This window comes from Sylvia atricapilla, chromosome 2 (genome assembly GCF_009819655.1).
Source record: "Sylvia atricapilla isolate bSylAtr1 chromosome 2, bSylAtr1.pri, whole genome shotgun sequence".
Taxonomy (NCBI): domain Eukaryota; kingdom Metazoa; phylum Chordata; class Aves; order Passeriformes; family Sylviidae; genus Sylvia; species Sylvia atricapilla.
The window spans coordinates 13,022,891-13,050,638 of record NC_089141.1 but is presented as its reverse complement, the minus strand read 5'-3'; the positions used below and the strand labels follow the sequence as shown (position 1 = coordinate 13,050,638).

Below are 27,748 nucleotides of genomic sequence, written 5' to 3'. Positions count from 1 at the left end.
ACATAATGAGTGGAACACAGGAGCTTAATTTGGGAGACGTAAAGACCTAATGTTTGCTGCTCTTCAAAATATTCCATCATTTCTAAGTAAATGTTATGACAATAACGTTTACTTAGACAACAAGGGTTGCCTGCACAGAATTTGTGTCCTTTTCTATTGAAAAGAAAATATTCAACAGGATGAAAGAAAAGCTTTTATGTAAATATAATATGGATGCTTTCTTAAGTGCCATGGCTTGTAGGCAGTAAAGGCAGGGCAGAAGTGTTCAGATGGTGCACCTGAATGACAGAATTAGCTGTGAGTTTCCAATAAGGCTGTTTTCTTGTGGAAGTTATAATTCTGTATTTTTTTAATAAGGGTATTTATTTTATTTTCTCTCATTGTATCACTACCCCCCCCCTTTTTTTTTTCCTTCCCTCATGTGGTTGGTTGTATTGTAAATTTGTCATGAACACAGTTTTCTTTCTATGAAAAAAAAGGACTTAATCCATGGTAGTTGCTACATTCCATGGACAAAAATAAATTGAGGCGTAAGAAGCCAAACCCACAGAAACCCTTTTATATATTTTATATGAATGTATCAGGTGCTTACAAGTATCCGCTGTCCTGCACTGATAAGATGAATTAGCATTCCTGCTTAGCTCTCCACATGCTTAATTTACTTCAAAAATGTACACAAAGGAATTTTGAAAGGCGTTTTGTGTGGTTGAGAGTTTTGAAGGATAGTTATGATTTGAGTTTGTGAGAAGTAAAATTAGATGTAGACTAAAATTCCAATTCATAGCAATTGCTTAATGACTAGGAATTCTAAACTGGGCCAATTTTATTTGACTTTTCCAGACAACTGCTCTTTTTGGCTTTCAGAGCAAACTTACCAATTTTCAGATAAAATCAATTCTGTTAGCCACAGTCAAAGGTGGTGGCTAAAATTGGAGTTAGCTTGCAGCCCTAGCTATGAACAGACTGCTAGCTGTCTGTAATTACTCTAAGAGGATTGTGCCAACTTTAGTAACAGTTTATTTTGTTGAAGTATGTGATTTTTACAATTATTTCTAATAGTGCATTGAAGTTCTGTTTGTTGAAATTTTTGTTAGGTTTCATTTGGCTTGTGGCATGGAGACTTGGAAATGTCTTGAATTAAAATGTAGTACCTTCAAGGTAAGATGTCCTAGGCATTGATACGCTAATGAAGGCAGCATGCTAATGTTGCAGTTAATACTGCATTTCCTTTCCTTGTATTTTGTATTCCATTTGTATGTATTCCTTTGCACTTCACTCCCAGTACACTTCACTCCCAGTGTTTAAAAGGGAAATAATGAGTTGGCTTATTGGCTAATCTCATCAGAAAGTGCTGGCCCTGAAGTTTGCAAAGGTCATGCTTGTCACTGAGCTGGATAGGGGCAGAGCTGTCTTACCTGTCATCGAGGGCATGTAGTAAATGACATTTTAGTAATATATGGAAACACATCCATGTAAAGAAAACAAGAGTTGCATAGTCTGCAGGTAAAAATGATGTTGCCTTTCCAAAACCAGAGTTACTAAGGAATCAGATATTGTCATTATAACTGAATAAAGAAAGTGACATATTTGTGGGACAGACTGCAGAAGGAAGACATTCATTTGAAATGGTGTGGTATGGAAAACACATAGAAAGTGACCCCAAAAAGAAAAGAAAAGAAAACAAACAAACAAACAAAAAACCCAACAACAACAACAAAAAAAAAACCCCAAAAAACCCCCAAAAGAGTAGAAAGAGTCTCCTGAAATGTTATCTGCAGGTTTCAAAGTGTTTGGCTGAAGAAAATCCATCTTTGTCATATATGGCTCTGTGTTAGTTCTTTTGGTTTTAAAGAAGAGTTTGAATAGGTTTATGGGGGAAAAAAATCATGAATGCAAAAACTGTAGAATTGGCTGAAGAGGAGAGACACATTTTTTGAGATATCAAAAAAGTAGTTTCATAAGATGTGGAGAGGTTTTTATTTATCACAAGGTGTACCATTTTCTCTTCTGAGAGGTGCCTTTGGAGGGAAAATGAAACTGTGGGCAAAGCCCAGAGTGTTGTTTTGCTTAAATTTGAGTACCAGAAGTATGTCCTTGGTTCAGGGTGTTAAGTAACTTTTAATAAGTAGCCATAAAGAAAAGAATGGGCAATGTTGTGGCAGAACTTGAAGAGAACATTAAACTAATGTATTCCACCACTGGTTTTGTAGCAGAGAGATAGGCACTGTTCTTCCCTAGACATTCTCCTTCTCTACTACAGCAGAAATTAAGACTGTCAATGGTAAATTTAAACAAACACAAAAAAACCCCAGATTAAAACAAAAAGTGGATATCCATCCTTTCAAGTGTTCCTGGCCAGGCTGAATGGGGCTTTGAGCAAGCTGGTCTAGTGAAAGGTATCCCTTCCCCGGGTGGAGGTTGGAACTGTGTGATCATTAGAGTCCCTTCCAACCCAGACCATTCCATGATTCTATGAGCTTAGATAAAAGGTAAGATAATAAAATTGTCAAAGAATGAAGTAGTCATTCTTTCAGTAGTTCCTGAAAGAACCATTTGGTCTGTGTTTTTTATGGTGTTTGGTATTGGTTGGCTGGTTGATTTGGGGTGGGTTTTGTTTATTTGTCTTCTTTTTTTTTTTTGGCCAGTTGTTAGTTTGACAGGTCAACACATAAATTTTTATTTCAGTTGGGCTGGACGTTCCAGCTCCAGTGAAGATTTGTGTGGGGGTTGATGTTTGTGAGGCAGATGAGCCATGGCCACACGGGTGCTCGGTTCTAACGGCCGCTTCCTGCGCTCTCGGGGCTGCACCTGCGTTCCCCCAGCCCAACACACTGTGCTGTGAGGAGGCCTCTGCTGTCCTGCTCTGCTGCTGCCTCAGCTCACGCACTTGCCTTCTGAAGTGCTTGGTTTGTTGCACCATCGCTGTCCAGGCTCTTCCCATAGAGCAACCGAATTATCTCCCCGTGCGCTCCAAAAGCGTGTGTGCAGGAGTAAAGTTTACTGAAGGTCTGTGAACCATGGAGACGTGCCTCAGAGGTCTCAGTGGGACACGTGAATGAGTAGAAAACCAAGTTGGAAACAAGGTATTAGGAAAACCTGTTCAGCACCTGCAGTTGTTTCCCTGTGGTAGGGAGCACCTTCTCCCTCTCTTCTTGCAATCTTTTTCAAGTGTAGATCACTCATGTTAAATATATAGCTGGGAACATCTTGTGTTAAGTAGAGATATGAACCTGAACAGAAGAAGAGGTCAAGCGTGGAAATAAATTCTAGTCAGTACTGGATGATTGAGAAGTCTCTTTTCTCTCACTCCCTCTTGTTTGGAGAGGTGGTGCTTGAATTCACTTCAGAAATGCAGAGAAGAAAAGTACAGCTAGGGTATTTTTAAAGGAAAAAAAGAGAAAAACAACATACTCTTTAAATTCACATTAGCGCCTGGAAGTGGGTGGCTCAACCCTATAATCATCTGCATCATCATACTACCTTTTCTTGATCAGAATATGGAGTAATAAATTTTATGATGTCCACATCTCGCCTGAATTTTTATATAAATGTTCCTTCTGTTTAGGACACGAGTATTTAAGTGGCAAACAAACTATTTGAAATGGTTTAATAGAGCCTCATAGTTAGTCCATGTACTTACTTTTCCAAAAGTGGACCACTTTTGGAAAAGAAGATTGATTTCTCAGTAGACCAAAGGCTCTTCTCAGTTCTCCAGTGCTCCAGTGTACTTTGTGGTCACAGCTGCAAGCTCGTTCTGGTTATCACTGAGTGGTTCAAAGATGCAACGTGGGTGTGACGTGCCCCTTTCAAAAACCATAGCTCTGCAATAAGCTTTCTTTAGCCATATTGTGTATGTGTTTGAAGGGATTAGTAATAGATTTTTGGGTTTTTTTCATGAAAGGCATTGGAAAGCAAAAGACTAAATCTATTTTGATTTCACTCGGGATAGATTAATGGGTGTCAAATGTTACACAATACTTGACATATCCACTGCTGTTAAGTTGGCCGTGGCAAAGGGATTACCCGATAATGAATCACCAAGCTCTTTAGCTGTTTAAAGAGAATCGTGCCACTTCCTTGCCCTGGTAGGACTCTCTTCCCTGCTTGGGACCTCGCTGAAACAGTGCATGTTTGGATGTGGAAAACTCCACGCAGATGTGCAAGCACCGGTTTGACAGCTTTGTGTTCAGCTTCTACCTTGCTAATTGTTTTCGTGGGATTATTTGGATTGTGCGGAAAGCTTTTTCCAAATCCCCTTTATTACTGATGTTATTGTTGCCAGCAGGAATAAGATTAAAGGTGCTTAAGTCTGTAGAGTTGTTTCTAATTTGTACGTGTCATTTCAGTGGCATTTGAACAGAACTCTGTCTCTTCCCCTCCCTGATCCCCTGTGGTACCGTGCTTGAGTTAGGGCTGAGAAGCCAAGCTATTGGAAGAAAATTCATTTTGTTCCCTAATTATTATGCTGGCACTCGGGAGATAATTTTTCCCTTCATGCACTGCCAATTAATATGCAAATGAGCTGATAAATATTTATACCGTGATTTAAATTATGCAGGGAGCGCTTTCAGTGTACTCTGCAAATGAATTGTTCATGGACTTCAAAGTGCTGGCTGCTGTGCTAACGAGAGGAGATTTGCATAAGGCCCTAATCAGGCGCATACTGATTAAGCTTCATTATGGAAACTGCCAGCTGCAATCTTTGTTTCTATTTTATTACAAAAAGGGGAACTTTTCACGCTTCAGTCGCCTTGACAATGTCAGACACAGCTAGTAGGAGAGACTAAAACTCCACACAGCAACTGAAGTTTCCCTGTTCAGTTGAAGATTGCTATGGTGTAACTGAAGTTGTATTTCTCCCCCCACCTCCCCACTCCCTTTCATGCTCAGTCAGAGCAGTAGTGTAGATTTGATAGAAATTGCCATTCTCCCGTTCCTTGGACTATCTGAACCTGTAGAGGATACCACAGCAATGCTGGACTGCAGCGACTACGTTCTAGGTGGGTACCAGCTCAGCTCTTTCTTATGGACACCGAGGCTGGGAAATTGACTATGCATAGTGGCTTAATCACATATGCAGAAGGTATTTGGGGGGCTGAAGCTCACCAGTGAATCGGCAGCAAGTAGCTGCTTGCTAGATGGATAGCTCGATCTGTACCAGGGAAATACATGCTTTGGTTGGTTTGTTTGTTTGTTTTCCTCTTTTCCCTCGCTCCAGGAGAATTCCTTTCCTCTGCACAGACTTGGGTGATATTAATACAGACCTTTTGCTTTTAGGATTTCAGTCTGAGAAGCATTTGCCTTCTGACAAACACTGGACTTGACTTGCATATCTGTGTGTTACGAATTTTAAAGCATTTAAATGAATGAGGGGGAGCCTAAGTGTTGAAGGAATGTAGTAACTGTATTGAGCCATTCCACAACAGAATGTATGTTATGTCTGTGTATTTTTAATATAGCAAGGTTCTTCGTGTGTAATAGAAAATAAGGGGGAGTGCACAGTGGTTGCCATTGATACCGTTGCAAGCTGTGCTTAAGGTTACTGGGATAATATATTTCCTGCACTGAGATTCCATCAGGACTGCAGACCAGACATGCCATAATTCCTTCTTTGTGTCTTTTAAAGTTATTTATAGTAATGGATCATCACAGTTTTACAATAGATTTTATTTATTTTCAAGGCTTTTCCCCCTGAAGTGCAATGTTTATTTATTTATCTATTTATTTATTATTATTTTCATTCCGTCATATAAGTTCATGTAAGAACTTATGTCTCTAACTAAAAGAATATATTTTTGGATGGTAAATTTTAAAGCAGACATTTGAGGATGTTTGTTTCTGAATATGATGCGGTTTTTGAAAATTAATTTCTAAATATTCCTTGTCATGTTTTCACTCACATTAAACTTTGTTTTTTTCCAAGCACATAAATGAATCATTTTTGCTGGCACAGATGGAGTATTAGGCAGTTCCACTTTAATGGGTGAAAGGAAGCAGTTAATGGTATATACCACGCTAAGATTTTCTTTGCTTTGCCAGCTGTGTACAGTCCTTATAATGCTTCAGGTTGGTCTGGTGTCCACTGCTTCTTTCTCCTGAATGCCTTTGGAAATGTTCCTGAGGGTGTGTGAAAGGCTGGCACAGCACTGCCTGGCGACACCTCAACCCTGCTAGCAGAGTAGCAGCATGGAATGTATTCACTCCTGAGAGTTTGATTTCAATCATGCACCTGCTGCTTTCGATCATTCCTTCTGGGGAGTTTGTTTTTAGATAATGTTGGCAGAAGTTGTAGCCCAGGGCCTTTATTTAAAACCCAAGGAAGATCTAAAGGAAGAAAAAATGGTGAAGGCATTAAGGCTTGGGGTTTTTTTAGCCCACTTGATTTGTTTATTCTTTTAACTTTGAAGCAGAAATTACATGAGCATGTATAAACCAAGTAGCCTTTTTATTTGACATAGAATGAATTGGTAGGTTGAGTATCCTGCGGATATGAGCCTGTTTTGCTGGTAGCAGTTTTGTGCTTCAGATGGATGTCATACCATTTGCAATGGAAATAGCGGCATTGTTCTTGATGCTTTACATGCAGAAGGCCCACAGATTGAACAAGAAATAGTCAGCTGGTGAAATAATGGATGCTATCCTTCGCTTGAACCTGAGCACTACCAGAAAGATGTTTCTTCTTCCAACTTGCTGCTGTTTTCAATAGTAATGTTTGAGGTCTTTGTTAAGGATGGATCTTCACAATAAAATGTTCTTCATTCAGACAAGTTTTTGGTAGTTAAGTAAACTTCCTGTATGTCTAGTATTAAAAAACCTATTCTAGAAGTATTTATTTTGCTGCATAGCCTGACAGGAAAGCGTGTCCTGGCTTGCTTTTTGGAAAGAGGTCTATACAGTTATAAATTTGTGTGACTGGGCAAACTTGCTCATCATTTAGGAAGGCTTCTTGTGTGAGCTTCCTCATAGGTTGGAACAGTGACTACCCTGCTTGAGTTCAGTGCACAGGACAGCTATGTCTCCTCCCTGGGTTTAGTTTGCTTTGCTTATTCTATCGTTAGTATCCTGCACCTTGGCTCTAATACTTCAATTCCTGCAACAGACTAGCAACAGGAGGGCCTCTGTTGTTTTTCTAGTATGACTTTTCTGAAGCGGTTCAGCAAATGGATTCCATGTTTCTGAGAGACAACCTTCTCAACCTGTGCTCTTCCCTTTTGTGATCAGTTGTATTTTGAGTTCAAGCTATTCTTCTACTCTGAGCTTAAAAATTGCATCCTTTGTCCAATAGCCTCATGAGTTAACCTGGTTTCCACAACCAAATGCATTTGACTTGTAAGAACTCTTCTTATTTTCCTGTTGGATGAGGACTCCTCATGTTTGTGTCTGAAGCAAGGGACTCCCATTTGGTGTTCTCTAAAGTGAAATTTCAGTAGCCATCTGTGTGTAAAGGAATGCACTAATGGTGCTTATCAAATGCATCTTGCCTATAATCAGTCTAAACAAGTGTGTTGTTGCCACAACAATAAATTCAGTTTAAGATATATGCAATATCTAGATAGGAACAGATGTCTCAGCAGAGAGGGCCAAGTCAAGAGCAGACATTTCTGTATAGTCAGTGGAACCCATGTTCTGTTTCTGGAGTGTGAATTATGCTATCCAAATGTGGAAAACTGCAAAATAAGGAGCCTGGAAGAAATAGGTTCTCTACCTGCAACCTTATCAGAGCTCTGTTTTTCAAGACTGTAGCTTGAATGTGTTAAGCAGAGGTTGTGAAAAACAGGGCAAAACTTGCTGAAGTGTGGGCCAGCAGCAATCAGCTGCGAAGTTTCTCCTTATTCCCTCCCCCTTTCAGAAAGAAGTTTAATGTGTCTACCTTTATACCCAGGGTAACACTGGTAGTCCAGATCTCTTCTACACGTGGCTGAACATTTGAAAGATGTAAGAATTAGCATAGGAACTTTCTGAGAGGAGTTGAGGCTCTGGAGAGGTTGTGTTAACTTATCATGTCAGGGGAGGTGTTGTGGTTGTTACAGTCCTCTGGATTTTCAAGGCTCTATTGGGTTCAACTGCCACAGTTGTTCATGTGGAAAATTATATTAGTTTTAAAAATATTGATCACAGCATCATAGAATGATTTGGTTTGGAAGGGACCTTAATGATTTTCTGGTTTCAACCCTCCAATCCCCCTGCCATGGGCAGGGACACCTTGCTCTAGATCAGGTTGCTCAGAACCCCATCCAAACTGTCCTTAAAGACTTTCAGGATGAGGCATCCACCACATCTCTGGGCAACCTGTTCCAGTGTCTCACCACCCTCACAGTAAGAATTTCTTTCTAATATCTAGTCCAAACTTGCCCTCTTAGTTTAAAGCCATTTTCCCCTGTCAATGCATGCCCTTCTAAAAATTCCCTCTCCAGCTCTCTTGCAGGGTTCTTTAGGTACTGGGAGGCTGCTGTAAAGCCTTCATGGAGCCTTCTCCAGGCTCTACAACCCCAACTCTCTCAGCCTTTCCCCATGGCTGAGGTGCTGCAGCCCTCTGATCATCTTGGTGGCCTCTGAGCTCACTCCAACAAGTCCCTGTCTGTCCTGTGCACTGGCAGTAGCAGGTGATGATGGTACATGGCAGTTGTCCATCTTCTCATATCCAGCTTTCATGGAGTGCCAAGCACTGAGGTGTCTTGGAACTGTCTGGGGGAAAGATGCAGCACAGTTAATGCTGCTCCTGTATTCTTCTTCAGCCTGTTGGTATTTTGGAAATCACTGCTTTGATGAAAGTACATGACAGAGGTAACCTTTTAAGCACCTAGCAAGAGAATATCCTGAAGTAAAGGGTTCATTTTAAGCGCATTGAACTTGCTTTTAGCTCATTATGGGAATGGAAGAGTGTGCTCAAGGATTTGCTTACACTTCATTTTATGAGCTGTTCTGTCTTGAGATTCTTTTTGTAATTTTGCTTTGTGATAATGTGGCACACTGGGGTCGGTGGCAAGGAGTGAGGAGGTAATAAGCTGGAAGGCTGATGCTGTACACAGAACATCTGTATAGATTCCTATATAAGGAAACTGTATTCTCTGTCTGCCATCTGGAGAGGCCCTCTGCATTGCACTGTATTCAGCTGACAGGCTTTGAAACCAGGAACAGACTTTTCAATACATTCATCCAGAGAGAGAAAGAAGAGGAATTATTTTATATTTGTATGGTTTTGCATGAGTATATAGGAAATATAAAATAACCTAGTGTTGGTGACATTCCAGTAAAATAGAAATGCAGTATTAGGAAAATGGCATCCATTTAATTATAGTGACTGAATTTCCTTTCTTTTGTTGGGGTGGGGCAGGAGGAGCAAACATAAGAATAGCATAGGCCATGATGGTCAGACTTAATGTTTTTGAATCTTGGTATAATCACTGTTTCTTCTTCCCCCCTCCTTTTTTTTCCTCTGTGACTTTCATTGTATTGAAAATTAAGTTCCTACCTATCATTGCCCTCCAGCGTGCTGTCTTTTATTCCCTTAATACCACATTTTCACATATGGGAATAATGTCATAGAAAATTTTGAAATATTATTTATCTGGAAGATTCAGTATTGTGTACTGGTTTTGGTTGGGGTTTTTTTGTGTTATAATCTGAATTAGGCTGAAGTACACAGCAAATTTCTGCTGTTCTGTACTTCACTTGAACAAAAGATATGAATATATTTGGGGATTTTTTGCTAGTTTGTTTTACCTTTCTGTTTTAATGCAGACTCAAGAATGAACAATCCGTCAGAAACCAGTAAACCATCGATGGAGAGTGGGGACGGGAACACAGGTAAGAAATGATCAATTGGTGCCCAGATATTTTCTGGTGGAATTGAATGGATATTAAAAGCAAAATTTCTTTACCCATTTAGGGGGATTCACAAAACCCATAAAACCAAACAAATAAAAACCTACACCCTTTGATTTTAGAGACCTGGGAATACTTTTGTCATTAACTCCATTGCATACAGGGCGTTATTCATACCTGCTTTATTGGAGCGCCATCCACACTTTTTATATAAGATTTCCCTTCCCCATTTTTTCTATCAGTAATGTTCCTGATACTACTGAAGCTCTGGTGGCACTAGCTCTCCATAAATAGTCTCATTTTTTCCTGGCAGAGCATACCCTTGGCACTTCTAGCTTCATAATTTATTTTTGGGTTGAAATTTTCCCTGGCAGATGTGGGCCACTGCCTGATCTGGTTTCCGTTTTAGATTTCATTCAAGCTGTCACAACAGTTCTCAAGAACAAGCCAAATGGACAAAGTATAATATATCAAAATTTTAAAAAATGTTAGCCAGCTTTTCTGTAATTTCTTAGTGTGCTAGAACAGAACCTTGAAATTGGGTGGGGAAGAACAGATTTTGTGTCAAGGTCCATCTGCCATTTGGAACACTCTTAAGATGTGACCAAATTCTAAGCCATTGAAGAGCCACTATAACTTAATCATGCTATCTCATGCTTTAATTCCTTTCTGGAGGTTATATAATGCTCATTCTGAAAGCAAGAGAAATAACAATTCTAAATGGACAGTGAGTAGTTTAACCTAGTTCAGAATCTTTTCTCAGCTCAGAATAGCGTTTGGGAAGAGAAAATTCTGATGAGAGGAAACTTGTTGCTCTTTGAGAGAAATCTGGTTACTTTGTATGAGGGGAAAAAAGTTTTCTTCTTCATGGTTCGATAATAAGAGTTTTATTTTAAACTCTGGAGTTGTGATTAAATTAACACTATTTAATTTTCTGTATCTGAGAGGCTGGATTTTTTCTGCCAATATATGGGTTCAGTCAAAAGGAATTCTGCCTGCTTATTAGTGTATGTTTTGTTGCTGGTATCTCAGGTTTTATAATTGTCATTGTATTTTTAATGGGAGAGGTATCAATTCTTTTTCTGCACAAGAAGTGTTTTATTATGCATTTGATGGTTTAAGATTATATAGAACATTATTTTAAAAACATATGGGCCGTAAATATTTCATGATCATAAACAGCATCAAGGGAACAATGGTTTCAAATATCCCTATGGACTCCTTGTAGCTGGAGGATGTGTGTAAACTTCTGAGAAAATTCAGATTTCCTCCCCTGTGTGACCACAGTTCCCTGCATGTGCTTTCTCCTGAGCACGTACCCAACACGCTTCTCTCAGTGCAGCTTTAGCAGTTTCACCTCAACTGAGCTGGTAAGGAGGAGGAGGAGGATTTGTTTGATTCAAAGGTAATCAGTCAATTATCACAGGAGCATTGCATCTGCTTCACCAGAGCTTGGCTCTCTTAGGCAAATATTTCATCTTTGTGAAGGTGGGGGTCAGGACATCAAATAGATGGACTGTAAAGCTGCATGTAGGTCCTTTCATGTTAAAGGGGGATACAATGACTGTATTTTTTTATACTCTAACATTAGTTATTACAAAAGTTTGACTCTTATTGGTGTTTAAAACTTTTGGAATATTGCTTCTTTAGTTTAAATGTTTCCAGTCTTTCCTTCCAGTTTTGTATCCTGATTTTTAAATTATACGAGCTAAAGTAATCTAGAATTTTTGAAGACTCTCTGTTCTGCAGTCGTTGCTTTGTTTTAAAATGTAGTGCTCCTAAACCACTGGAGATAGTGATTGATGGCATTTGGAATGTTCTTTGGGAGCTCAAGCATCAGTTGTATTAGTCAACTTGGCAGATGTTAGGCTCTGAAAGGAATACTCACAGAATGTAATTTTAGGCTTCTGATCAGGGTACTTAGATTATGGTTCTGGGCTCAGTGCATACTTGAGTGAAAAGAAGTCAGCTTTCAGCTCAGATGCTGAAGAACTGGAAGTGCCATTGATTTTCTGTCAGTGCCTGTGCTCCCCAGATAATGCGTGATGATGATTTTTATAAACACTCAGAGTTCTTATTTTTATAACTTTCTCTAACTGTCTGCTTTCCAGTGACATTTGTAAATCACTTGAGTCTGCCGCGTAAACACTAATAGTCTATCTTCTAAACTTCAGTGGATGTTTGTTTGGGTCATTCCTGTTTTAAACTGTAGAGAGATAATGTGACTTGAAAATGTTAAGAGAAATTACTGTGCAGCGTGAATCTACATTTGGCAGAGCTGATGTTTTCAGGAAAAAAACCAACATTTACCACTGGTTAAAGATGACAACATCAGTAGTTCTCTGAGCTAAGTTTCATGGAAGTTAGCAAACTTGGTTTTTTTATTTTGAGCTCTGACTATTTAGGAAACATTCTAAAGTCGCCTGAATATATTAGTCACAATACAGTGCCTGGAATATGTGATGACTTTAAATTTTTTGTGCAAACTGGACTTCCCTTTTAAGCATCTGAAAAACCAACATGCATTTTAGACCAATTAAAAACAACAACCAAAATATATAAATACAGGAGCTGTTGGATGGATGTTTTCTTAAGAAGATGTATTGACAAACTGGTCATCAGTATTGCAGAGTTAGAAATCTTTTCCAGGCTACAGTTGTGGGCAGACAGTCTATGTAGTATCTGCTGGAGTAACAAAAATATCTTACAGTAAATGGACAGCCCTTTTGATTTTCTTTTTATAGGTAGTGTAAAATTTTCCAAAACATCTCAACATTTTTTGTTTGTTTAATGCATCTTCTCTTGTAAGAGCTGTGTGAATGCAGCACTGTGAAAGCCAAGGTTATAATGACTATGGAAACTGTACAATTATGACATTTGTTGACATAGCAGCAAAATAATAGTTACTGTAAGTGTAGTATTTGGAAGGATTCTAAGGATACTTGTTTGCATTGTTTCATTTCCAAAGATTGATTTTCCAGTTTCCATGAGAAGGAGGTCTGTAGAAGAGAGACCATGAACCATCCTTCAACTGCTAAAATCAGGCAATTATCAATGCTGAACTTGTTATTGGGAAAGGTGGATGGGGAAACAACAATTTCTGGGTGTTGGAGGTATCTGTCTTTCAGCAGATGGGAGGAGAGAGAATGACCTGGAAAGATATGGTGGTGCTGGGAGATGTCTTCCAGAGCACAGTGCAGATACCCACTCTAGCCGGTTTTGAAATCTTCCTTCTCCTTGGCTGTCTTCCCCTCCTGAATTCTTTCTGGCACCTTACTCCACATCTCCCCTGGAGTTCCTCACTCCTCTTGCTTTCTAACACAGTTTGCAAACTCAGGCTGCAGTCTGATGATTATAATCTGGAATTTTCAGAGTTGTTCTGACTGCAGATGCAATGTTCCCTTGCCTGCTCTGCTTTGTCATGCCTTTACCCTCTGCAGGTACAATTCCAAAATGCCATAAAATAATCCTTGTTCAGTATCTACTGTTCTACTCCTTTCCCTGGAGTAGCACTGTCTTAGTCTTCATCCAAACCAACTCCCTGAAGTAGCTGAGCACATGGCTGAATTTATGCTAGAATTTAAACATGCTTGGGCTACATGGGACCTCTACTGTAAGGGTGAAATTTCATCCCATAGCTTGGGGGTGGAGCACCCAAACCAAAACAAACTACTGGTGAACTACCAGAAGGGGCAGGACAGGGAGGATGGAGCAAGAAGAATGGAGAGATAGGACACGGAGAGTTCTTAATCTTTTTGGGCTATTTTTGGTGTTGGCAATCTCTAGCAGTTATGGAAGTTGGGATGAAGATGCAAAATACATTAATACCCTGGACTGTTAAAATCACTATACATGTGATTGTATCTGCCATGTCTGTTAATCATCACATGGTTTTGTATTCAACTTTTACCTTGAGCAAAAAAAAAGTGGCATTCTACTCCTTTTGTGTCCTTGCAATGTGCTGACCTTCTGCTTCTGACAGCTCCATTTTCCAGCTCTTTATCAGATTTCTTGATGGGGATAGCGTCACATTCTTCTGAGCTCCTTAAAAGTAAGGCCTCTCATATGCTGGACTTGCTTCATTTTCCTTGCTCTTCTTCAAAACACATAGACATCCTGTGATAAATGCAAGCAGCCAGGGTAGCATTCTTTCCAAAATTAAGGCTGCATCCAGAGGGGAAGAGACACTGGGCTTCCGAACACCAAAGAAAGTTTAAGATGCAAGTAGTATAACAGAGAGGAAACAGGCGTGATGTGAATTTTTTCGCCCTGAGAAAATGTTGTTTTCTCTCAGTTGTTGGAAGCCATGAAGATTTTAAGCTCAGTCTTAGGGCTTGCTTTGTTCTAAACTATCACCTAGGAGGCTTATTTCAGATTTCCATATTAAGAGTCACCAGAACTGCTAACTGGATCATTTCTTCGGCACATCTGCGCAGCAGCGCTCTTTTAATATGGTATCATGATTTTTTCAGGCTCTTTTTGGAAGATAGTTAACTAGAACAACTTCACCTATTTACCTAAGGTGAGGCCTGCAGCTGGTTCTCTCAGAAAGAGATAATTTTTTTAACCTACACAGATTTCCTGTTGGAATGAGGAGTATTTGCCCTTCAGTAGGTTTTCTTATCTGTATTTTTTTCACTCCCTGACCATTGAAAACTAATTCAAAACCTTTGCTTAAATGAGGAGGTAGTAGGTTGTTTCCTTTGACTTATGGTAGCTATTTGTCAGGAATTACTTTTATATATTTACCCAACCTCTTTTTCACTCCCTTTGTATTTCTGCATGGAGAGAATTCTGAAGTTTACTGGAAAGAATGAAGATGGATGAGATTCTTCTGGTTCTTTCCAGCAGACCTTCTTATATACCATTCTTTGGAGAAAGGCAGTGTAGTTGCATTCCTTCAAAAGCAATTCAAACCAGTGAGAATCCCTACATTCATGTTGAATTGGAATTTTAGACTAATAAAGCAAAATAATTTGATGCCATTTAAAATTGGAATATTTTAAACACATTTGTGGATCTTTAGCTGCATGTATGTCTCTTAAGTCTGTAAACCTTGGCCCAAAGTATAGAATTGAAAACTTGGGAGTCAGCTAGATCTTCCCACACAGAACCCACACCAAAGATGCATCAAAGGGCCACCTTAGCTACACTTTACATGGATGGTAAAAAGCTTGATATTATGTCTATATTTAATTGAACAGTGGCTCAGTCTTTGGAAATGTTACTTGTGTAAGCTGTTCGTAGGTCAAAACAGCACTGTGAGATGTTGGACAGTCTATTTTACTAATCACATTTTATGCCTGCTTGCTTTTCCACATGTTTCTAAGGAATAGCAACCATGCATTGTTCTTCAACAACTGTGACTCTTTTGCTCAGTAGATAACCTAGGTTTTATGGCAAAGAATGTAGATGATGGAAGGAATTTTGAAGTAGGAGTTACTATGCACACCTGCCCATAGGCACTGAACAAAATCTGATTGTCATGACAAGTAAACATGCAAGTCTAAAGCTGGTTTTGCTTCATTTCAGTCACGCAATTTTGAAGATTGCATCATCTGTTTTAGAAATTCCCTGCAGCCCAGCACACTTGGAATCTCCCTTCCTGTTATTAGCCACTGTGGGTAGTAACAAAACAAAAAAACACTTGTTTTTTTCTTTCTTCTTTTCTTCTCACACCCAGATTATTTTGGGATAACTGGGGGTTTTCATGTCTTCCAAACAGTTTAGGAAAAGACTGCAAAAATGTAGGAAAATAACCAGGTTTTAGTTATATGAGAGTAAGTGAAAGCAGAAGGAAGCCCAGGACGTTATCTTACCTAATGAGACCTCTGAACAAACTTTGACAGAAATGTAGAGGAGTCATTTCTGGAAAGAGTTAAACTGTGGCCCATAACCGCTATGTTATGGAACCTCTGTTTCCATCAAGTGTTGCTTTACTGTGTTTAAGGAAAGGTGGTTTTTATATAAATCTTGATGTTGGCACTTTCTGGGCTTGAAGTTAGTCTTCAGCTACTGGATAGAGGGAACATGGAGAATGGAAACAGTCTAATCATAGCAGCAAGCACCCATTAGGTTCTCAAACCTTGTAGAGAGTGATGGGATAGTAATGTACATAGAAACACAAGTCATAGAATTATTTAGGTTGGAGAAGACCTTTAAGATCATCAAGCCCAACTGTTAATGCTGCCAAATTGCCAATCAAACCATGTCCCTAACTGCCACATCTGCATATCTTTTAAATATCTTTTAAATATCTATCAGAATAGATGATGGAAGCTAAAGAAAATATGATGCTGATTTTGTTCAGCTGACAAATGCTCTATTACCAAAACCTTGACTCTGCTACCCACCCCGCTTTCACTAAAAAAGTACAATTCTTGTTACATTCAGAGTGCTTTTTTTACTATATAATGTTGAGAGAATAGCAGGAAAGTTGGAGTTTTAATTCTTATTCTGCTTACAAGAAGTAGTAATTAATAGTTTTCAAAATCTCTTTCTCCAGGCACGCAAACAAATGGCCTGGACTTTCAGAAGCAGCCTGTGCCTGTCGGAGGAGCAATCTCTACAGCCCAGGCCCAGGCCTTCCTTGGGCACCTTCATCAGGTAAGAGAAGAGACATTTCAAACAGAAGAGACTCAGGCAGCTGTGAACAGAGCTGCCCTGATGTTTTCCACGTTCTTCTTTCTGTGAATGATGGGGAGTCATCTATTAGAACACAAATATGGGTATACCACCTGGTTAAAGAGCGTGGCTGGGAAAAAGTCCTAATTGTGGCACTCATTTCATTGCATTAGGCTGCAGAACAATGTCAAGATAGGTTGAGACCTCTTTGGGAGAACTACAAATCACATTTCTGGCGACTTGAGAATACCTAAATGTGGTGTATTTTTTAGTAGGTTTGTTTGTTTGTTTGTTTTGTTGTTGTTGTTTAACTTTAATAGAGGTACCATGTTGAAAGGCAAGACAAAATTCAATCTTTTTAGAAAAGGATTGTATTGACCCAATGGCTGCCAAGGTTCCAAAACTGTCACTATCTAGTTAAAAACGCTTCACTCTTACAGATTAACTAGAAAGAAAGTTGATTGTACTTACTAAGCATATATGGATTGTGAGGTTTTCTTTTTTTGCAAAAAAGTTATTTCAGTGACCTGTTTGTCAGATGATATTCAGACTTCTAATACTATCCCTCTGTACTGCAGCTGCTGTGTTTAGGGAATCAAAGCTGAACTTCAGATGCAGGCTGAAGCAAAATGGGGCATCCCTAGGTGAAGAGAAGTATAAGGGGCATTTTTTTGTAGTTTTTTTATCTGTTCGCACTTGATGTATGAAAACAAAATGTCCTAATTTCTTTCCCTTCCTCTGCACCAAGTTTAACTTTAAAATACTGTACCTAATTGGATGACCTTGAATGTTTGAGGTCTGAGGTTGCACAGTTATTGTGGTATAATTGAAGTACTGAAGCTTTTATGCCCTCTTTTAAGAGCTCTGAACTGCCGTTTTATTGTATGGAACATTCCACACGTCTTGTCACATAATTGCAATTTTCCTAGCAGATTGGTTTATATAGGACCTAGGGAGTGCCACTGTTTGAATTTGCTGAACCAATAGGCTGTTGTAGGTTGCCTTTATGTGGAGAGAAGCTGACTAGTTTTTATGGCTTGCCAGTGTGTGTTTAACATGGAGACAGATACAGCTGTTCTGCAGAATTCTGTGTGTTTGTTTTACTCTTCATTTTGTTATATAGATTGACCCAGGACAGTAATTGGGTTTTGCACAGTGCTTTATCCTGCTTTGGAAATTTATTTATTTAAACAGTTGTCAGGATCTTTATAACTTCATGTTTGATAAAGTGTGATTCATTTCTTGAAACTGGTTCAAAGGAAAATCTTGGGTATTCTTTTATTCACCTGCAGGTGTGTAGGAATCTATTGTCAAACTGTTCTCTGCTAGTGAGGCTGCTGTTAGTGGGGTATTATTCAACCTTTAACACACAATGCTTTGCTCTAGACTAATGCAAAATACTGGCCTGTAGGCAGCATTCAGGTACAGTTTAATTTCTAATTTGGAAATGTTGGCTGTGTGGTGAAAAGGATGTCCAAATTGCATTCACAGAGATTTTCAGGAATATGCTGGCTGTACCTGAGCAGTATACATTTGTAGTCTTTTATGTGGTGTTTGTGCAATTTTTAAGTATTATTTTGAGTATATTGTTTGGATGGTGGGGTGGTGTTATTTAGGCTATTCTTTGCTGTTAATCCATGGTAAAAGCACAGATTACATCATCTGTGTCAAACTGTATTTTGCTTCTGATGAGGAGGGGCTTTTCTGGGAGTGTTTGCTTAGATGGAGATCATGCTTCGTATGTTCTAGTGCCTTCATGTAAACCAGTAGGAGATATTTCCAAGGTGACTCTTCCAACATTGCCTGTTCAAAATATTCAGTTATTAATTTCATGTGCTGCAGTTTTTCCTGTGCTTGAAAATATGTGGACTTTCTGTGTGGGGGTCCTCCATCTAGAGGCAAGAGTGCTACATTTTGCTTTGCTTTATTGTATCCTTATATGTCACCTGCTTTTCAAATGAGCAGTGGTTTTCAAACATGGCTAGAGATGGAATTCTCTACAGACTGTTACTCTGACCTTTGAAAGTGTTGGTAATTAATTATAAAGCATTCCTTTTATGTAACTAGGGGTGCTGGTAGAAACAAGGTGAGACTGATTCAAATGGGTTTCAGTAAATGAAAATACAGCATTTTTTGTACAGAGGAAATCCTTATTAGAGATAAAAAAGCACTCCAAAAATATAACTTTCTGAAGCATCTATTTTTTCTTGCTGCTCACCCACAAGACCACCTTTAGGCCTGTTAATTACAAACACTGAATTCAAGTTTTAAGTATACCTGAATCAGTAGAGCCTTTGTAAAGTGTCTCCGGTCCTCTGTGTTGAGATGTTCTTTTCAGTGGCTGAGGGCTGCAAATACTTGAATGGGTTAATTTGAGGGAGAGTGGTTATGCTCTGGGTTCAGTGCTGTGCATGTGCTTGCTCATATCAGAAAGCTGGTGAGTGCAGTGTTGCAGTAAGACCCATTCTGAAATGGGAGTAAGATGATGATGATGAGTAGAGCTTAGTGCCCTGCCCTGAAGCTTAGATTTTTCCAACAGGAATAGGACTTGTTGGCCTGTCCACCCCAATATGCTCTGCCTCAACTCCATCCATGGTAATATCCACATCCTTAGGCAGAGATACCTTCAGTAAGAGGTAGATAAACAACATTATGAGAGAGTCTTACAGACTGGAGTACAGCCCCTATTCCACTTACTCAGGTGTTAGAGGGGCATGCACCGTTCTTGGGGGAGTTTTTTTTGGGATGTGGGTTGGGAGATTGTTCTTTTTACATTATTAGTTTTCTGTGGATTCTACATTATTTCATTTCCATTTTTGCACTGTTGTAGGTCCAGCTCGCTGGAACAAGTTTACAGGCTGCTGCTCAGTCCTTAAATGTACAGGTAAAGACAGATACCTTCTGCTGTCATCCTTCTCTCATCCCAAACAGCATCAGTAAAGATAGTTCTTAGCCGAAGATACATTACTCAGTTTTTTCAGTCTGACTGGTTTTGCAAGCGATAGAGATGAAGGAATAGCACTTTTACAACTGTAAATCAGGTTCAGGGTTTGTAAACATTCAGGCTCTGGAGCTCTTTAAAACACGGAGTGACCATAACTTAATCCTGAATTTTAGTTGGCTGTAGTATCATGAAAATCTTAAAACTCCAGGAATATTTTATGTCCTTCTGTTTATTAACTTGATTTAAACACGTAGTGAGCATTACTTTGCAATTTATCCTTACTTCTGGCAACTGAATATAGGAATTTAATGTAGCATTAACTGTGTAATGTAGCTAGTTTAGACTGCTTGTGTAAATAACACACAGTGATTTCAAAGTCAGAGTAATTGTTGTTTAGTAATGTACCTGAGACAACAAAGCTTTCAAACTTTCCTATGATGCTGAGCACTTCAGTTTATCTGTTAACATTCTACTTCCTCTCTTTACTATATTAAGGGGCAAGGGATGCAGTTTTATTGAAAACTGGTTTCAGTATTGCTTGTTATTAAAGAATGTAGGTAGTGCATTACATGCAATGCAATAGAATGTGGACCCACTTATACATAATAACAATTTGGAAAGAAGAGGAGGTATAGTGACCTTCCTTTCTAAGAGGAAGGAGGCAGAAAATTGCCTTGGTTGCCATGGTAAACTTCCATCCCTGAGAGAGATGTTGGCAAACAGGCTGTATCTCCAGTGCAGAATGTTTACAGTCCTGCGCTGTAATTATCGCTCAATGACTGGCAGAATTAATCAGAGCCTTTATGTTAATTAGCCTGCTCTGCAGTCCCCAAAACAGGTGGTGGAAAATATGCAAATCTATGCAGAATTGTAATGTTCTGCATAACCAGTTTTAATTATCATAAAACTCTCTCCCTCTCTTCATGCACTTACATTTCCTCCCTCATGGGTTCACAATTTCCTCTGTTTAAAAAAACAAACAACCAAACCACAAAAATAAATCAAAATAAACTTGAATCTTTTAAAATAAAGCAATATTCAATTTTAAAAATCTTTGAGTATTTAAAAGGACTGTATGTATTATATATTTTGCTGTATGTTGAGAAACAGGTTGCTGTAGATTGAGAATTTTTTCAAAAAGGTTCTGTATAAGCCAACAGTATGATGACTTAGAGGTACTGGATGGAGATAGAGAAAATGGAAACACAATCTCCTTTCCCTCATTCCATTGTTCAGGATTTTGGGCAATGAATAATTTTAACAACCTTCTCTTTCTTCATGGCGAAAGGTAGCATCAGCTTCAGCTGCATGGCATAAAATGAAGTGAGACCTGAAAATAATGTCAGAGAGTTACAGGAGACCAGAGAGTCTCTTTGTTTTGTTTAAACTGCATTACCTACAGACGTGTTTGAGCATCTCATAGCTGAGATGGTGGGCACACAGAGCCATTGCTTAAACACACTCTTAAAATAAACCCAAGGGCTTTTTGTATGCAGATGAAAGATTTTTATTGTGCAGTGTTGAGATAGCAGCGTTATACATTAACATCTGTTTTACACTATAAAGAGTTGTATTTTTTTTTGACTAGTCTAAATCTAATGAAGAATCTGGGGACTCTCAGCAGCCAAGCCAGCCTTCCCAGCAGCCTTCAGTGCAGGCGGCCATACCCCAGACCCAGCTCATGCTGGCCGGAGGACAGATCACCGGGGTAAGAGTTACCCAGGGATGCTGCAGTCCCACGCAGCTGTCACTGAGGGGCACTGCAACTTCCTTTAACCCGGGGAGGATCTTCAGTGCAAGTGGCAACAGAAAATATTTTCCTAGAAAAATAAGCAGACTGTAATATTCGGGGTTTGTCGCTAAGTGTTTGCTTCCAAACAACAAGAACAAAGAATTATTCCTCTCTCTTCTCAGTATCTCTTCTGACTCTGTAAGGAAATTAAAACCTGTTGTTTTACAACAGTTACAAATGAGACAGTTGCTGATGTCATGAAGAGGAAATTTTTTTTTTTAATATTAAAATGAGGCATGGGAGAACAAGACTGAATCTTATAGTTGGATGAAGAACCAAAATTATGGGAATTGTTAATTTTTCCTTTTCTCATTCACATTTCATTTTAAGTAACTATTAGTACTTTCCTTAAGCCTGTTAAACCCTTTTGTTTTGACCTACTGATTTTGAGGGGGTTTTAATTGCAAAGCTTTGGAAGTAAATATGGGATAATTGTTGTTTTAGACTTTCTGGTGTGTCTGAATTGTTGTAAAGGCTTTCAGTTGTTTCAGAAAAGAGCAAGTTTTGTGAATGAGCTGGTTAAAGAATTTGCTTCCACATAATCAGCTTTGCAGTATGAGAGTTCGTGTGTTAATAAGCTTAGGGCAGTTGCTCCAGCAATATATTTATGATTTGAAGTGTTTGGTTAGATCATCCCTTCACTTGCATGAAATGACTTCTTAATCTCTGGCTCAACTGTTCTTCAGTTGAAGAATTGAAATCTTCTCCTATGTTAGTATGTAAATGAACATCCTGTTTAGTTTTCAGTTAAGCATTGAAACTTTTAAAAGTGAGACTGTTTCGATGTGTTGTTAAAACCTCTGGCATATTTTATTATTTTTTGTATTCTCAGAAAATACTGGTTTGTTTTAATTCATGATTGTCTGCTGTAGTGAAACATTCAAAACTCCAGGCCTATGCAGATACGGGTTGTAGTAAATATGGGCATCAAGATTCATTTACATGTAAAGGAGAGACTGCTGCCACCTGTTCCACAGAGATAATGTGTGTTTGGGAAAGGGAAGGGATGTAAAGTTGCCAACTCTATTCTATTAAAAAGAAAAAAAAAAAGGGCAGATGGGGAGACTTGGAGAGAAACAAATGGAGCTCATGTTCTTTACTTATATCTTAGGGCATAATGGAAATGATGGAATATGGCAGGGATTCATGCTAATGTGAAGCAGCTGGGGCGTTATCAGTTTGTTCAGTAGCCATAGCCAGCATTCCTGCTTCACATTCATCTGGCTAATCACTTGCTGTTCTGCTGGGTGTAAATTTCCTTTCAAATCCTGGCAATACTGACTCTTTTCTTTTGCTTGCTACTTAATTGCTTTCCCCCCCGAAACTGCTGGTAGAGTTGTGAGGAAAACTCAGGAGCGGAGTTAGGTTGTGTAGGTTCCAGTAAGTGCAAATGTTGGTGGTGGTGCAGTTTGGTTTGTGTCAGGCCTGTGGTAGGTTGGTTCCCACACTGTGTTGAGTAGCCAGCTGTCCTTGGCCAGTCAGTGGAATAGCCCTAGGATTGCCTGGTTAACATAATTAGTACTGAGCTGTCTAATGACTTTGTAGCTGAAGTGGCTCTTCCCATTATTAATGGCTGTGTTTTCTAATTGTTTATAGCTCACGTTGACGCCAGCCCAGCAACAGTTATTGCTCCAACAGGCGCAGGCCCAGTTGCTGGCGGCTGCAGTGCAGCACTCAGCCAGTCAGCAGCACAGCGCTGCTGGTGCCACCATCTCGGCCTCTGCTGCGACGCCGATGACGCAGATCCCTCTATCTCAGCCAATACAGATTGCACAGGTGAGCCTTGAGGCTTGAGAGGGTGGAAAACGACAGACGTTTTGGACTTGATTGCACCATTCGAATGAAATTTGTCGCTCCTCGCTCGGCGAGTTTCTAGAGTCCTCGAGAATTGTTAGTCTTTCCTCGTGCATCTTTGGATGATGAGGTGGAGTTTGATAGTCTTAGCAAGGAATGTGTGGCAGCTGTTCCTCAGTTCCACTGGGCTTCTGAGTTTGTACCAGGATCTGAGTAGATGTTGTGTTTTCTGAATTTTCCTCCCTGTAGTTAGCGTGAGAAAGGAGAAAAAAGGGTATGGTAAGATGCCCACAGAAATTGCACTTGTTGAGACCTGTATGGATGGGAAGTGATGCCTGTGTATCAAAAGATGCTTGTCAGACCCCAATGGTGCTTGTTAGAAGCAAAATGATAGAGCTGAAGAATGGCAGTTTGACTTGACTCATTAGTGTGCTATTTTGGCTTGGTATTTAATGTGAGGAGTTCAGTAACGAAGAATGGGCACTCCTGTGTGTCTGGAGAAAAACTTGGAGAATGAGTCTGGTCTTGGAATCTGTCCAGTCTCTTGGTCCGGTACTAAAGACTTGTCAATTCTGAAGAACTGCTTGCTGTGGATGTTCTGCTTACTAGAAGCAGTAAGGAATCTCCTGGGAATTCCAGGACTGGCTTAATTCAGTGTGGGGATGGCAGTGGCACTAACGCTGTGCTTAGTGTATGTAGTGTGGAAAACCCTTAGACTTGTGGACAAGGATAATCAAATCTGCACCTTAGACGTCTTGAATACTAGGAGTAGGTGATTGTCTTGCTCATGCTGAGGTCCATCTTTCCATAGACTAAAGTTCTTGCTGCATGATATCAGTTTTATGAGTCTAGCTGTGCAAAGTGGTGGGGTATGTAATCTTCAACATTTCATAGAATGAGCAAGTTCTTTCTGTTCAAGCTATTTTCTCCTGTATTCAACTGGGATGAAGTGTCTAAAAAGTGAGCATGAGGTCTGATTAAGGACAAGAATGGAAATGTTGCAATTGTCTGTGAAGTCCAGTGGTCAAATGTTCAGCCCTTTACTGTATGGGTCCACTAGCTGAATAACAGCCTGGCTGTGCTATTAGGTTTTCATTACCTGAAGTGACAAACTTTGTGGTGTTGGTCTAGAAGTTCTGACCTCTCTGGCTGTCCTTAGAGAGGCCAGGGTGGTGCCAGTCTGTTTCTAAAAGGCCAGTGCTGATGTTGCTATGTTGATGAGATTCCTCCTACTGAAGCTCTTGTTGCACTGTGAAAATACATGTCACCAAGTAACACCTTTTTTAGCAAAGGATTCCACTTCACTGGCATGATGTGGAGATCACTGAAGGATGTAGCATTCAAGGAGACTTGTAATTCTCAAGATCATATCTTAATTTTGTTAAGACTATCTATAGGCAATAATACAGACAGATTTCCAGAAGAGAATGGGGGATGTCCTTGTCAAGGAAGTTGTTGGTTATAGCTTCTGATATCTTTCCATGCACCTGTCAGAGTTCCCATTTGATGGGATGTGAGTCTTTTAACATATATGTAAGCAATCCACAGGTGTGTGCCTCTTCTCTTCCAGGTGTGCAGCTTAAGATAGTGAAGTCTGCTTCACTAAAGCGTAGTGGCCTAAAATTTCCTATTAACAAAATCTGTACCTTGAACTGTCTGGCCTTAGGTTTGTTAAATAGGCCCCCAAAGCAGTGGATACCAATGTAATGCATGTGTGAGACGTTTCTAATCCTGCTCTCCCACCTCAGTGTGAAGCTCTGAAAATGTATGAAGCATTTACAATTATTAGTTCTGTACTGGCTTTTTCTCCAGAGCTTGGAAAATCTTCAGAGAAGTGTTTGAGAGGAGTTGAAAAGATCAGGCATGTGCTGTCAAATAAGAGTTTCTGAAGGCAACATTGTCTGATTTGTGCACGAGTGAGCTAAAGGCTCTCTGCAAAACAGCATATGATCATGTAATTGCCACGTGCAGAACAAATTAAAGTTGTATTTGTTTTCTGACTTTTCTAATTACTTAGATGTCTGACTTTACAACCCTAATGTCTTTTAGGATAGGTTATTTTGATACATAAATAAGCTTGGTTGAATCTTGTTAACTGTTCCTTATGATGAAAGTGCAGGGCATAAATTGTGCAGGTGTTGGATATAATTTGAGGTGGTTATGGAAAACATCTACCATCTAGGTTCATAAGTAGATAGCACCATGCTTTTTGATCTACCTTGGCAAGGATTTGTAAGCAGTGCTTAGCTTTGTTTGTGTTGCTATTGTAAACATATAGCTGATTATACAAATAGCTGAATGTTTGTTTTAATTGATGATTTTTGAATAATTGATTAACTGGCAGGTCTCTGCAGCAGGGGGATTATCATACTTATTTTAATTAACTAATTGCAAAAGCATGACTCCTTTAATGTGCACTGCAGTTCATGTAAGGTATCTGCTGCAGCAGCCTGGTGAGGAGCTTGTGCTGCTCCTGGATTGACACTAAACAGGTTGTGTGTCAACTTTTGGGGTTCTTTATAAACTTCCTTGTGTTCAGTATCTATGCTCTGTATTTCTGTGATGTAAGTCTTAAAATGACACAGATGCTTTAGTTTGTGCTGAAGTTGTAATTGGAAATAATGGCATTGAATTTAGAAATCTAGATGATTTAAAAAAAAAAAAAAAAAAAGCCCAAAAAATCTTCCCCACAGCACAACGTAGCACTTGACAGATTATTCTGCTGGGGTAGGATTTGGATTGTTTTGATCTTTCTAAATTGCTAGGCAGCACCAGAAGACATGGATGTCTCCCTGAAAGTCTTTCCAATCCCTTTTTATGTGCTTCTGCTAGCATACAGATTTTAACACTGAGGAAAAAAGATCAGTATAGGAAAACAGTGTCGGGTTTGTTCGTGTGGTTGCTACTGGGAGATTTATTGTAATGCTATAATTAACTAAATAATAAAACTTTCCCAAGGTGGAAATAAAGTTGGATTTCAAATGCATTGGAGGGGCTGGTAGGGCTATTTAGGAGTGATTAGCCTTGGAGGCATCATTTTCATTTTGCGTTGCAGAATTATATTTCTGTATTTAAACAAGACTTAGCCAACATACCATTTACCAAGGCAGATGCACAGAATAAGATTGCTTATATCAGTTATCCCTGAGGCCTCAATTTAAAAACAGTTTTCTCATATTAAAGTGTAAGAGCCTGATGATAAGAGCTGTCATGTCTTAGCTGGGTAGCCAGCGTTATGAATACTATAGTCTTAAACAAAAAGCTCTCCTCCTTTGATCTTACAGATACACTGCCTCTGTTTCTTTGTATTCTTTCTTGCATGTAACTCCATCTCCTGTGGGGGTGCTTCAAATCATCATGTGAGATCTGCTTGGTCATCTGGGGTGATTTGTTTGCTTTTGATTGGGAGAGGTCCTTAACCTATCTGTTTCTCCATTGATACGTTTTTCTTCTACAGCGCCTTCCCAATTCTTCCTTTTGTGTTTCTGTTTTTTTCTCTTATCTACCTTTATTTTCATCCTGCAGCCTCTCTTTATTTCCTTTCCTTCTGCCCAGTGTTCACAACCTGAGTCAGCTTGCCCAGCTCTTTCCATTTCTGTTTTCAACTCTCCATTCAGTCCTCACATCCCTTCCAGTATGAGCCCTCTCTGAGCTGGAGGGTCAGCACAATCTGCAGAGGTAACCAGCTGAGCATTAAAAATCAATGAAAAAATGAGTAGATATCCATGAGTTGAGCTCAAAAAGAGGGTTTGGTTGCATTTCTGACCAATGTGATATTAGGACATGAAGTCATAAGAAATATTGAGTTCCAGGATAGAACTGGAGCAGTTATTTCTCTTTTTCAAGAAGAAAATTTGCCTTGATTTCACAGGAATGGTTGCATTATTTCTGCAATTTTCTGAAAGCAAACAATACTGTTGACTTTAAAATCATTTTTTTGCTCATGGGCACTTTTTAAAATTTTACCATTCTCTTATAAAATGGAAGTTTCCACTTCTTAAAGAGCATTGCTTGATCAATCTGTCTGGTGTCTGTCTACCATATTATTACACTGCATGCTTTTGACTTAACAGGGCTAAGTAGCCCAAGTGATTGATGGCCAGTGTCTGTGTAATGCAGGTTAAGTAGTCGTTTTCTTATAATGCCTGTCTATGGTCTCATAAATCAGTGGACTCCTTGTTTTTCCCCTGCCTAGTCTTCGTTTCTGACATTCCCCACCCCTCATCTCCAGAAGGAGATTGTTGCAACTTTCAAGCTACAGTTTTAACAGTTTTAAAATAGTATAAGGTCACAGGTAACAGTACCGTGTAAGAAAGAAGTTCTCCTTGTCAGTCTGTCTTGACTTCTCATCTCCAAATCCGCTACTGGCAGTGAATGGCCTGTCCCATCCTCTGTGGGTTGTGGGAGTGCTCAGTAACCTGCATCAGTGCAAGGAGCAGCTTAAGGACCAGCTCTTTGGGGGCTGTGTGAAGGTGAGCAGCTCCAAGCAGCCACATCAGCCACTACTGTTTGTGGCACTGCTGCACCTAAACACGGTTCCTCTGCAAACAGGGGCCTGAATAACTTCCCTGAAAAAGAGCTTTGGGGGAGTCTTCTGGTCTGCTTGGTTTGGTTTGTGTAATGGGAGGTTGCAAGCCTTCATTCAGGCTTTTTTCCACCTGTTTGGTGAGTATTTTGAAACAGATTCTTCCTGGAAAGATGGAAAAATCTAAAGTGTGTTTAGATAGTTTTCATGGATTACCACTGTTATGTTGGCTTACTGCACAGTG

The 27,748-nt window shown here is 39.5% G+C and overlaps 1 protein-coding gene across 6 annotated transcripts in view; it reads left to right on the top strand.

The window, feature by feature from the left end:
- Positions 1-27,748, top strand: part of POU2F1 (POU class 2 homeobox 1) — a 102,829-nt gene that overhangs the window by 50,097 nt on the left and 24,984 nt on the right. Inside the window, exons 1-6 of one of the 6 annotated variants that reach the window (XM_066340847.1) lie at positions 4,783-5,000; positions 9,742-9,807; positions 16,331-16,431; positions 19,280-19,333; positions 20,982-21,101; positions 22,782-22,961. In XM_066340847.1, the coding sequence (XP_066196944.1) occupies positions 4,883-5,000; positions 9,742-9,807; positions 16,331-16,431; positions 19,280-19,333; positions 20,982-21,101; positions 22,782-22,961 (639 nt within the window). In that variant the 5' untranslated portion in view covers positions 4,783-4,882. Of the gene's footprint in view, positions 1-4,782; positions 5,001-9,741; positions 9,808-16,330; positions 16,432-19,279; positions 19,334-20,981; positions 21,102-22,781; positions 22,962-27,748 lie in introns of those variants that run through there. The other 5 variants (XM_066340846.1, XM_066340848.1, XM_066340849.1 and 2 more) reach the window with 5 other exon arrangements.